This window comes from Halyomorpha halys, unplaced genomic scaffold (genome assembly GCF_000696795.3).
Source record: "Halyomorpha halys isolate HHAL.00 unplaced genomic scaffold, Hhal_1.1 Scaffold67.1, whole genome shotgun sequence".
Taxonomy (NCBI): Eukaryota; Metazoa; Arthropoda; class Insecta; order Hemiptera; family Pentatomidae; genus Halyomorpha; species Halyomorpha halys.
The window spans coordinates 1,179,364-1,193,003 of NW_027111562.1; the positions used below are offsets into that span (position 1 = coordinate 1,179,364).

The 13,640-nt window shown below is 28.9% G+C and overlaps 1 protein-coding gene across 1 annotated transcript in view; it reads right to left on the reverse strand.

The window, feature by feature from the left end:
• The window catches only part of LOC106692685 (arylsulfatase B), a 234,311-nt gene that overhangs the window by 21,460 nt on the left and 199,211 nt on the right, over window positions 1–13,640 (reverse strand). Inside the window, exons 7-8 of the mRNA XM_067049636.1 lie at window positions 11,415–11,550; window positions 5,628–5,807 (exon numbers count right to left, since the gene is read on the reverse strand). Of these exons, the coding sequence (XP_066905737.1) occupies window positions 5,628–5,807; window positions 11,415–11,550 (316 nt within the window). The remainder of the gene's footprint in view (window positions 1–5,627; window positions 5,808–11,414; window positions 11,551–13,640) is intronic.

Genomic DNA, 13,640 nt, shown 5'->3' on the forward strand with positions numbered 1-13,640 from the left:
CATGATCAAAATAAATCTTATAAAAAATATCTGTATTGAATAAATGCACTACACAAATAATATACCATATAATAAAATTGTTTAGTTGAATTTTTTTTAATTCAAATTTAATAAACATTCAAATAGAAATAACAAACTCAGACAAACGATTCATCTACCAATTACATTTTAACTGGTATGGTAATTGTAAATACAAAATACAAAAAGTTTGATCCTTTTTTTTCCAGGGTTTCTATGCGCTGATTTGGACACTTGCTAGATAGTTGCTACTCTTAATTTTAGGGATAACTCAAAATATGCAAATGTTTAATAAATATATTGTACTTATTTGAAATGTAAGTAATTCCCTTGACATCTAAATGAAAATTATTGAAATCAGACCATTATTGACAAAGAGTTGCTCACTGAAATTTACTTAAAACTAGTTTTTGTATAAGCCCCGAGACAATATATCTCTTAAATTTTAGTGCTCTTGTGCATCATTCTAGATTAATAAATTGACACAAAAGGTCTTAATAGGAACATTATTAGTGAAGATGCTGAAAACAATTTTTGAATTGGATTTTGCGCCCAAACCAGTTTGGAAAACCGTGAAAATGGGCACATCAATTATTTGATTGTTCGTCAATTACTGATAAAATAAATAATTAATTTAAATGATAAGCCATTCTTTTCATAATTTGCAGTTGTTTTTTTTCATGTGTCTTTAACTTGAAGCATTCAATATTCAGAGGTAAGGTTAGTGGTTAAAATGTGATTACATAAGTTAAAATCGTTCAATAACTTCTCCCAACGATGCTATCAAATGTCGCATTTTCATCGTAATGTGAGTTGACTGGTGGTGGTCATTTCGTCACGTTCATGGAAATTTCATCCCACATAAGAGGTTAGATTGTTACATTTCAGCGATAAAACAAAGCTTATATATTCATAAACTGAGTGTTTAAAAGATAATTGTAACCAAGAATTAAGGTTAAATTACTTTAAATTTATTTTCAAATAAAGCTAAAAGGTAGCTAACAAAAAAAAATTCAGAATTATAAGGTTTCATGCAGCAACGTTTTGCATTATATCATACCAATTGCTGTCACTGAAGAAAACATTAACTTAGATTTATCTCGATTTCACTTTTACATTAAGCATCTTTGTGCCCTTAGAGCAATTTATAGGCTGGAATCCTTTATATGAAGGAACAGCTTTTCTTCTTCCTCTGTTCCATTCACTTTTAAAAGGATTTATGAGAAATACTTCAAGTGAAAGTATAGTTCCATATATGAAAAAAAAAATGTAGGGATAATATTTCATGTATGATAAAGAAAATGAAAAAAAAATATATAAATGAAGTAAATTATAACAATGTATTTTAGTAATATAATTATGACTATGTAACCACTAATAAGATATAGTATGAATATGGAATAGGTAATATCTTGAAGATGGAACAAGATCCCCGAAACATAGATGAGTGTAGGAGTATATGCAAGTAGGAAGTATTTTATTCCATGAAGAACAGCATTGATAAAAAAAGCTATATTACACACCTAATTAAGTGAATATTTAATTAAATACAACACATTAGCATATTAAAGAAGTCTATTTTTAAAACGAATATTTTATTATTGAATCCGAATGCCGATACTTTTAATTCTTGCCTTATTGCTTTCTAAAAATAATTTTAGAAAAAGAAGTTCTAGTATATATACCATTAGTAAGCATTGGACTGCATGATAAAATAGTTCTCAAGTCTTTTATTAGGTCTCCATTTGAAAGGAGAAAAAAATATTAATTAATTTCCAAAAGTTGCTAACAAAAATTGTTTAAAATATATATCTCATGCATGGAGATACTTTTGAATCGAATTCATAAATAGTTAGGAACACGTATTCAAAAATATTATAAATTTGTCTGGCAAGAAATACAATAATTTGTCACTTAATGTATTGTAAATAAAAAAAAAAATAATTTTTGAAAGAAAGGTTATTTCCATTGTAAAAAGTTAAAAGTCACAAAGTTTAGAAACAGAGATTTATTCAATAGTTTTATTGTTTCGTATCAGCAAAAATTTGAAAAAAAAATCTTAAATGAAAAAAAAACAAACTTAAAATGCTTATTTATTGGTAAAGGTTCTTCTGTTTTAACATTTTATGAAAGTTTATATAAAGCCATATAAATATTTTTGTTATATATTTTATTTTATTTTAAGGCAACAATGATAATTAAGTGGATTAAATCGAATAAGGTTTTTAAATTAATTATTTTTTATAGATGAATATTAAATGATATTTATATGATAAATGAATATTTAATTTGAAAGAAAGGACGATTGTAAAAACACAAAGAAGTTACTGATAAGTAATTTGCTTGTTTAATTTTTTTTTTGCTATTTCTTAATTATTAAAAAGATTTGTAAGTAAACTGTTAGATGGAAAAAATATATATAATGTATAATATGTATAGTGTATTCAATTGTAGATATTTGTTTTTAATTTTAAAAAATGTTATTAATAAAAATGATGTACACGTAATAATATTGAAATTGTTAATAATTTTATAGTGCTTTAAAAATGGATGGATCTTACCGAAACATCGGAAAAATGATAATAAAAGGATAGCAGGAGTTTTAAGGGTATTTTAATTTCCCGGAACTTCTTACATACAGAAATATAACGCTTAGAAAAAACTGATTATTGTGAAGTAATTAATTCGTTGTTTATGTAAATATTTTAAATTAAGTTAGGTAATTACCATTTGTTAATCTCATCGATGTACCCCTGAAAACGATTTTAAATTAAGTTTAGCTTTGTCTAAGTCATTTATACAGTTCGTATATCATAAAATTGTTTTAGAATGTATTAGTTTAAAATGCCAAGGTATCTACGTGATTACAAATGGCCTCCGAGAACTGAAAGGAAAAGAGTTTTAAGAAATTTCTTAGCAATATAAATATATATATTATAAATATATATTGTCCATATGTTACATCAAAAAGGTTTTATGAATAAAAGTATTACAATAGCTTAACACCCTGATGCTGGCGCCCGTGCGTGCTAGCCTTCATTTGTATCTGTGGAATCCTCGCCTATAGTGTGTGTGTATGTGAATTTCTTATGAAATTGGTACATCGCGCACAAACTTTTTTGTTTATTGTTCTGTTAAAAACATAAGTAATATAATTAAATAAATCAGTAATGTACTATAATAGATCGCCATATTATGGTTTTAATTTTTTTTAAATAATTATTTGTCATTACTTTGAAGTTAGGTCTGGATGTTAATTTCTTTTACTAAATCAAAAATTATAATTGTTTGTTACTTAAAAAAGTAAAAATAAATACCAGTAGGTTATTTTTAGTCTTCAGAGTTTGTCGTTTAGCATATGGTTAGTAACCGTGCTTTGAATGTTTTTGAGTATTTTCTTATGAATAATACTGGATTGGCTTACAGAAATTTTCTTAGGGTCGTACTGGAAAAGGTTTTGTATTAGAAAATCACAACTTTTTTTCTTCTTGTATTCTCAAGTATTAGTGAGATTGACGTTGTTTTAAGTGGTTTCAGTGATTAAGTATGATAGATTTAAACTAAAAAAACATAAATATACGTAGATTAAAACTAATTAAATTAAATTAAACAGCATATCTTACCACATGTATAACAATATAAAAAATGATTCTCTTCTAGGCCTCACAGAGGATTCCTTTAAACGTGGATGGAATTGAACTTTACCTCATACACATGCATGCTTGGATACTCCTAAAAAGATACCGAATTATTTTGCCATAATACTATTGCTTCACTTCCTATTTCAATATCGAATAATTTAACACGACCTATTGAATTGCATTCATAATTATTTTGCCTCACTACCCACCAATTCTAATTATTTAGTTCCTATCTTGGCGCAGTTGGATACTAAACCTGCTTTACAGTTCAGACATGCCAATGCATTCAACACGAAATCGCATACAAGATACTCGACTTCAAATTATATGTAATTTTCGATAATTTTACTCATTTTTTATAATAATAATACAAAACAAGGCCCCAAAAAAATTCTAAAAATAAGATAAAAGATTGATTGAAAATAGGAACAGAAATGCATTTTTAATTTTTTAAAAATAATTCTACATTATTACATATATTATTCACGTAACAAATCAAAATCAAAATATGTCATCATACTCGATTATTTTGGTGAAGAATTTATAATATAATCAGAAATTAGATTCTAGCTATAGCTGGTAACTACAAGTACTCAATGGAGTATATGTGACCTAAGTTCAAACTATAATATGCCTTTCCACTGATGTCACTTCTATGCGGACGTTAACAAACTCTCCACCTATGGCCACTTTCGAGAACATGTTGACGATTTGTGATTTGCTTAAAAGCTTCTGGGTTCATGTTGCATCAACTGATGAATTAACCATTTCTGTCACTAACTTCGATATATATTTCCTGAACATCATCAAATACCATAGTTAGTGATACTCGCTTTGGGGATTTTAGATTATTTTTATATATTAATATTACGAAGTTAAAAAAAAAAACAAGAAAAAAACATATCACTATATTTTTTAAATAGATATTTAAATTACTGACACTTATTCACAAAATTTACTAGTCAATTTAGATATTTTACAAATTGGCATTACCTTGCTTTGCTACGACATAAGTATATGTATTTCTTAGAATATTTATTCATTACAATGATTAAAAACATACCAGAACACAGAAACCCTTTCATTAAACAGTCCCACGAGCCTATTCTAACTATTTTGAACATAGCCATTAGGTACCTTAGCAAGAATACCTCAGGGGTCAGTATTCACTCCACTACTCTGTGTTATGTATAAAGATAATAGAACAATTAGTTTTAAAACATTAGAAGGTACGTACATAAGGGGTACATACATTTTAACTACCCAACAAAAAACAACAATCGTCCCATAAGCTTTACAGCACCTCCACAAACTTCAGTCATGGTAAAAAAATTAGAAATTTCGACTTAACCGACACAGGTTCGAACACAATAGACGTACTCTATAACATAAAACTTACTTCAACAATAGTCAAATCTCACTAACGTATATAGTACACTATAGTCTGGCCTGTGACAGACAAAATGAACCGACAAATTCGGTATTACTCACTTTTTTCTATAGGTTCAAAATTGAATCATAAATAGAAATCAATTATTAATACTTACTTATACAAACACATTTATCCCAAAGTTTCACAAAAATATGATACCCCAAAATTATTAACAAAAGTAAATTTTAAATAGAGCAATCGAATTTTTTTAGGACAATAACAGAACGCGTTTGGGGTACATAAGCTACACAACACACGGACATTCGATCGCCAAATGCTGTCGAACGAAGCATCACAAGCTATTTACAAAACATTATTCAAGTCACTTTCACAACTCCTTGCCCAAAAATACACTTAAACGGGTGAAAAGGAGCCAGATGAGAGATCTCCTATAATAAAAATAAACCGTAAAATCAAAATAAGAAAAAGTGTCGGTGGGTATAACTATCTCTCCCATGTTAATTATCTGGTGTCTCTACTTTTGGTAGAATTGGATAAAAAATATGATTAAACATAAAAACACAACAATAACTTACCCACTATAAGTTTCCAGTAAGTGGGGAAAGGCGTGTCCAACCTGGATATTATGCCCGCAGACCTTTCTCTCTCGTTGATGTTGAGAAGAGCCTGGTCCCTAGGAGACGCTAAATCCCAGAAGATGGTCCTCCACTGGTCTACGCCATCAATATCTTTAGGCAGGAAGAGTCTGTCCCCACCTGGATCAGCGATCATAGCAAATTAAAAATGCTAAATGAATGAAATGAGAATTTCCTAGTTTTGATATATCTGTATATTGTATGATATGTTTCTAGCATAGAAACAAATTTAATTAATTGGTACCTAAACATATGCTAAAAACTTTTACTCCTTCAATTCTTTAACATTCTTGGGTTCAGGAAACACTTCCCGTTCCTTATAGTACGTAGTAGGCAATACACAATACTAGTCAGGAAGTACTAAACATGCTAAAAAAAACAAACAGGGTGGCGGTTAATGAAGGTATCAAAATAGGACAACCAAATTATTTATTGTTAACGAATGTTTCAATCTGACAGCCCTGATGAAGCTCTACCAAGTGGGGCAAAACGTTGGTCAACAATACATAGTTTTTATTTTACGATTTTGATACGTTTATTTACTGCCATCCGCACTATCTTCCAACTATCTACGTCATACGGTCAACTATTTTTTCCAATTTTATTTATTTTTTTTAAATTTGTGGATGTTTTTGTAAGAAATAAATGAATGTTATTTTTTTTTCAGGTAACATTCTTTAGTTTTGCACTTGTTCATAGAATATTAGTTTTGGTACAAGGGACGCGTATTTCTTGAGTATACTTATAAAATAATAATAATAATAAGTATATAACAAAACTCTATACTGTATTATAAACGAAAATTCACATTTTTTGATCATTCATTATAACAATCATGTTATAAATATAAAATTCAGTATAAAATTAAATTTGACGAAATTTACTACACAATGCTAATTTTAAATTTTACTTTCGGGTTATTTACGACACTAGTAGAGAATGCTATAAGCTAGTCCAGGCACTAATGAATCAGAAAAAGCCTTTACACAAAAATAATGTTTTTTCAACGACTTTACATTTTATGCTAAAGCCGAACTTTAGGTTTCTCACCCTCCTACCGGCGTCTTCACAACGAAATAGAATAAAAACTTAATTCTTATAAACGTTTTCTTATTACTCGAAAATAGTAAATTTTCCGAAGGCGAACGTTCGATAAAAAATTAAAGCAGGAAAATATATAACAAAATCTTATATTATACTTTATTTTCGAACAATACGCGGCGTCTCTATAGAGCTTATAATACCACTTTTCGGTTCTCTTTGAAAAAAAAACAATAATATCATGGAGATTTATCATCCTTTCAGTCAACCTAATATTTATAGCAATGATAGTGTTGTAATAATTTACTTATATTAGTTAATTGTAGATTTTATATCTGAAAATGGACGGATATAATTCAAAGTTGTATTATATAAGAAAAAAAAAATTATATCATCACATTTTGGAAGACTAATTTTTTTTTAATAATAAAAGACCTTAACTATTTAAAAAAAAAAAACTTGAACTTCCAGATGCTTTACTAACATAGAAACTAACTATATCTAATGATATTAATTTTTAAACCATCATGCCTAGTAATATGTTTAACGTCTCTATAAAAAATTTAATAAAATGGATTTGGTAACAGATTCTAATAGACTTTCTTCAAAATACAAATCATTTGCCAACCATAGGCTTGATTCGTTTCAGAATATTCTGACGGCAATAACACTTAGCGAAGTCCCTCGACTTATTTTCATTAGTTATTGTTTTGAAAAAAAAATTAATCAACTTATTTTTCGTAGTAAAACAGTCTGAAAATATTGTTCTTAACGTTTTTAAGAATTATTATTTTATTTAATTTTCTAAATATTAAAAAATTAGCCAATTATTGGTTTAAGGTAGATGCATATCTACTACAAGCTGCTACATTGACCGATAATTGGAAGCTATTTTATCTAAATAGACCAGTATCTGGTCGGGAATGGCAACGGCTTGTTCTCCTGCTGTGTACACCTTAAAGTATTGTGTATCTATAATTCAACGAGACGTGTTACAGGAGCTTACTTTTATCATTCAATACTCAGGGCTAAGTAATCATTAATTTTCAATCAGAGTTTCTCCAGTAATAATAAAAGTAATTGCCTCTGGACACCCAATAGTAAAGATTTTAAAGAAAATATATTAATTAGAAGGGACCACACATTATAAAAAAATTTAGAGAAAATATTTAACAGAGACAGCAGATTCGAAATACCAAGTCTAATCCAGGAATATTTGACTAGCTAGAAACTTTAACATCGAGACTAGAGAAACTACCAGGCCCAACTTAAAACCTATCACGTAATATATTGGACTGCATACTATAAAATTACTGACGAATATATTTCTTGATATTTCATCATTAGCACAAAATAAAGTAAAAAACTTTAGATAATAATTGGCTGGAAACAACGATGAATTATTAGGCATGTTTAGCATTTATATAGGTTCTAATTGCTTAATATTTTTATATGTAATTGTTTTCGGGATTTCCAGTTCATCTCACATAGCTGCAATTTTTACTGTTTATTAAATACTTTCTCATCAACAAAAATTAATAATCTTGTTACTTTTTAAAAAGATGATATTGGAAGAAAAACAGTTCTTAGTAAGACCATTTTCTATGGTACAAGCCTCTCGTAACATATTAAAACATAATTGTTCATAATTACGGTCTCTTTGCTAGCTTTTTCTTTTTTTCCTATTAAAGGATATGTATAAGAAATATAAATACACATAAATAAAAGCTTAATAGAAAAGATACCGATATCTTAACATGGACCCTTGAACCCAGGTCTGTCAGTGATAGTTTATTTATTCAGTTACATCAGCAGTAGAACGATTCTAGTTTCAGGATATCGTAGAGGAGCATAACTAGTGGTTACTCATATAGTGGTTAATTAACCCTTATTTAGTTTAGGGTTAAAAATGACAGTTTAGCGTTAGTAATTTTTTTATACATTGCAAACTTTTATTTATTGAATATATTACAATCTGCCACAAATTTTGGCAATGGGTAATAGTGATAATTAATAATTGTAAACTTTCGTACAAAAAAAAAAATGTGTGTATAAAATAAAGAGAAAAGTAACTAAAAATAAAATTTACAAAAATAGTAAAATAAGAAATATAAAATCCCTATATTTATATAAAAAATAATAATAAATAATAAATAAATGAAATGAATATAATCAAACTAAGTAAAATAAATTATATACATTCTCGACCTAAGGATCCCCCAGCCCACCGTAAAGTAAGGCTCTTCTAGATCCCAGCACGGCCCTCTCACCGCGTCACTGGTAATGAGCCAATGGAGGCTGAGTAAATATGGTAAAGCACAATTACATGGATTTGGATTGAAATGAAATTTGATGATCGAAGGCTTAGATGTACCCTAAAGTTCAAGTCCGTAAATCCAGATAGGTCTGAGGATATTACTACTTATAGCATTATTTCCTTACACAACCGTTAGTCAAGAAACAGTAAGTTCAAACCAACCACTGAAGTCAAGACCTGTCACATGTTTGATTATTAATTTATACTAATTTTTGAAAGAATATGTCACCGATATGCTTTGAAAGTAGCATAACTTGAATATAGATATATATATATTGTATTGGACGTATTCGTTATGGTAGTATCATATAATGAGGTTACGTTTTGGCCAGTATAGTAATTTGGAGAATGTTACGGTACACACTTTAGGAAACGTTGTATTCAAATTAAAAAGAAATAAAATAAAGCAGTGGTATCTTGTTAAGAATAAAAGAAAATGATCGTTTCGTAGTTCAAGTCAGGAGTATAAAGATTCAACAATATTACAATATAGTAAAAAAAAAAAATTAAAGCGGTCAATAATGTTAGAGCGTGCTCAACTTGCAAAATGATTAATTCATTTCCAACATGGATCATAAAAAGTCAACAACTTTCCTTTTTGCTATAACACTCTATGATTCAAAAGTATGTTCAACTGCAGAACCTGTTTAGAATTTAAATCATGGCATGAACATTGGAAGTGTAAAGAAAGAAAACAACTTTAGCACTGGAGCATAAGCTTGCAGTACGATGAGAAAAAATCCAGTGATTCTTAAAAGCGGGCAACTTGCAATCGGCCAAGGACATCGGCACTTTCACAGCAAGCGATAGCAATGCGTCCACATAAGGAAGCGAAAGGTGTTAGGCTTCCAGGGCTCTATAGATCACAACTGTATCACGACGAGGAGTTGAGTTATTGTTGCTCTAGTTTGCGGGCGACCAATAGTAACGACCAGCGATGATACGATATCGGAGAAGAAGCTGTTTCGACGAACGTTGATTTATGACGGGTTGGTTCGAGGTGTTGTTGAGCTAATATAAGCCCTACTAACACCACAAAGAGGAAATACATATATCACTTCTCACCTTGAGGAGTTGGAGCCCGAGTGTGTTTAGAAATGCTAACAAGACAGACGTTGATGTCGATTAAATACCGGTCTCTCAGTATGGACTTTCTATGGCGTACAAATATTGTACCATTTGTAGAATAACTCACACATTCCATCCCGATGGAGGTAGGTAAAGAAATCGAATACATTCTAAACATGGAAACATGGGGAAATTGATTGAGTAAATCAATTACAAAGATGTACGAATTCGAATTATAATTATTATAATATATATAATTATTAGAATTATAATTATTATAATTATTAGTATCCTACCACCAATGATTATAATATATGAAGTTTAATATCATATTAAAATCATCTGAATTATATTAGATCCAATATATATATAGTTGCAAGTGAAACAGTAAGATTAGTAAGTTAGATAACTGGGAATTCACCTAGATCGCCGCCTTTCCCGGAATCACCAAATTAACATCAAACTAACCCAAACCTATGCAAATTTAGCAATGCTATATCCTATCCTAAACAGAAATTCCAAACTAAACCAAGAAACAACTGTTCTTATATTTAAAACAATTCTCAGGCCACTGCTAATGTACGGCTGTTAAGTCTGGGGAGTGGCATCCTTTACGAAAAAGAAAAACTACAATCTTTTCAAAATAAAGTCCTAAGATCGTAGTTAATGCTCCTTGGTTCATAAAAAATAGCCAATTGCATCGCGAATTACAGATGCAGTTAATTACAAATGGATTACGTCAAAAATGGTTCATGAAGTTCCATTCCCAGTTGCCGACAGTTATAGGAGCAGTGACCTACAACCTGGGAAACCCAACCTCAACCCGAAGACTGAAGACCAGACTGCTGCAGGACATTCTGTTATAAATTTTAATAAATATAAAATTAATTCATAGTCACACTACCTCTAGTTTACGTATTATTATTACTCTTTTTATTTATTCATTATTTATTTTTTCTCTTTTCTTCTCTCGTCTCTTTTTCAAATTAACTTGTTTCTTTTTACTATTAGAGGACAATTGTTTGTTTTATTTAAGTGTACCAATATCATTATTTTTTGTTATTAAATTTACTTTCCTCTTTTATTAAGAATTATTATTCTTATCTATTTATTTTATTTTTTTCGTTTGATAAGAACATTGTATATAGTTAGGGGTGTCGTTTGTAAAAGACTATATTCCCTCCCCCTATAATCAACTGTTAAAAATATATATATAACGGTTGTATTAACCATATAAGGCCCACCAGGCCGATCTGGTATAAAATAAAAAAATGTATATAGTTAATATTAAATAAAATTACCAGCTGCAGAGTACAATGTAGGAAGCCAATCGGTGATATGGATGAAGCTGTTGGAGACCCGAGGGTTTTCTTGGAGTGCTGCTGACCAGATGAAGCTAGGCGACCTCACTCCGCCTTCCCACAACGTCTCTTTGGCCTAGATTTAAAATAAATTAAGTGATATAGTATTAATTCTTAAATGTTTGTGTATAAAAAAATATGTATGTTTATACAAAAACTATATAGTAATGTGAAAGTAAATACTACAACTACTATCTTTCACACTCGTCTACGGACATTGCCTTACTTGACTATTCTGATCCCTTGTTTAATATTTTCATACTTGATGTACAATATTCCTTTTAAAACTGTTAATAAACTTCTTCTGAGTAGCTCTAAAGGAATTTGATTATTACATTTTGAAGTGTCGTTCATTATCGACAAATAAAATAATATTCCCTAAAAATAAATATTTTTTCCACAACAGTTCCTAAATAGTTTCAAGCAACAGTAGCTTGCTTTGTAAGCTAACTTTTTACAAATTTCATTTATAAAAGTAGTGATTTATTATTGATATTATTCTTTCTTTGTAAAATTTTATAAATACCTTTAGGTATATATTATAAGAGTGAACACTAGTAGGGAAGCCCTTTCTACAAGTATAAATATATAATTTACAACATTAGGTAAATGATTTTTTTAAATTTTAGAACTGTACCATAGAAACCATCAAGACTATTTCAGTTTTGTCAAAAAAATTGAAAATATTACCTGAATGGTTTTATCTATCCGGTATTTCCATACAACAGCAAATGGCTAAATTTCGTTGTATATCCATCTCGAGTACTACTTTCTGTTAATGATGTTTATAATAATACAGTAGTTCCCTCCAACCATTCAATTTTATAACAGAAATATTTCTATTTATGAGATAAATAACTTATTGATGGTTTTTCATATAATTTTAGTTTGAATTTATATTTTTATATATTTTTTTTACTTCAAGTGATTGTTTATAATGAATGCATATTCATAGAATAAAAGAATGTTTTTACAACTCCTTTGCCTCGAAATTATTTTAGATAAGAGTTTAGGCTATATATTATCATATAAATAATAAAATAAAAAAATCTTCCAAATAAATCAAATACAGCTCAGTTCACGGCGTTCACATTGCAAGACGTTCTGTTACGATTATCACTTCAACTTCAAGTTATAAATATCCATTATAAATTTTAATTATAAACAGCAATCATGTTTTATTATAATTATTCTTATATAAATATATGTAAATAACAGTGGATTTTTGATCGAATAAATCGAAATTTTTTATATATTTCGTGAAATTATTCACTTTTGAACTATTCACTCTGGGTCATATTGAACTTAGTTATTTAAAATTTGATAAAATTTTCGCTTTAGTAATTTAACTTATCGTATTTTTATCATCAATTAAAACAAAAATGAGATTTCCACAATTTTGTAGGTTTTACCTCAAAACGTTAGAAAGAAAAAAATAATTTGAAGAATAATGGGTATATCTGGCCTTGTATTATTTGAGTCATGAACAACTAAGTTTTGTGGTGACAAGTTTATCTCCAAAACGGCTCAATAATTTTCATAAGGCTCACGTCAACGCATGTCATTGTACAATGAAATTCTATTTGATATCGACTAGGTCTTATTCTCATTGAAATAATATGACTAGGTTTAAATGCAGATTTACATAAATACCTTTCTCTAATGTTCTTTTAATAATGTTTGTATGCAAAAGAACAAAGAAAAAAAACTAGTTTTAATTGATAACAATAATAAAAAACAGATAAATACAAAATATTGAATTTTTTTTAAAAACTAAGAAACAAAAAGAAAAAGGTACCTTTCATGAAAAAAAAATAAATAGTCGTAATATTTATTTAATTAAACATATGACTTTCTACTTTTTTACTTCACATTAATGGATTACCATGCGTAGATCCTAACACTCGATTATTATTATTTTTTATTTTAGGACATGCCATACTCCCAAACCTCACTGGGAGGTTACCGTTCAGAATATATCTAGATATGACGTCTTAATCACACCTATTAGTGACCTAAGTCGCATTTTTCTAAATTTACATATGAACAGTTTGTACAGAGTTTATTCTCAGAAAAAAGTAAAACCTCACAATTAATCTACGTCCTTCAAAATTAAGACATGTATCACAACCAGCGGAACGGCCCCTCCCCGTTCCAATAATCCAC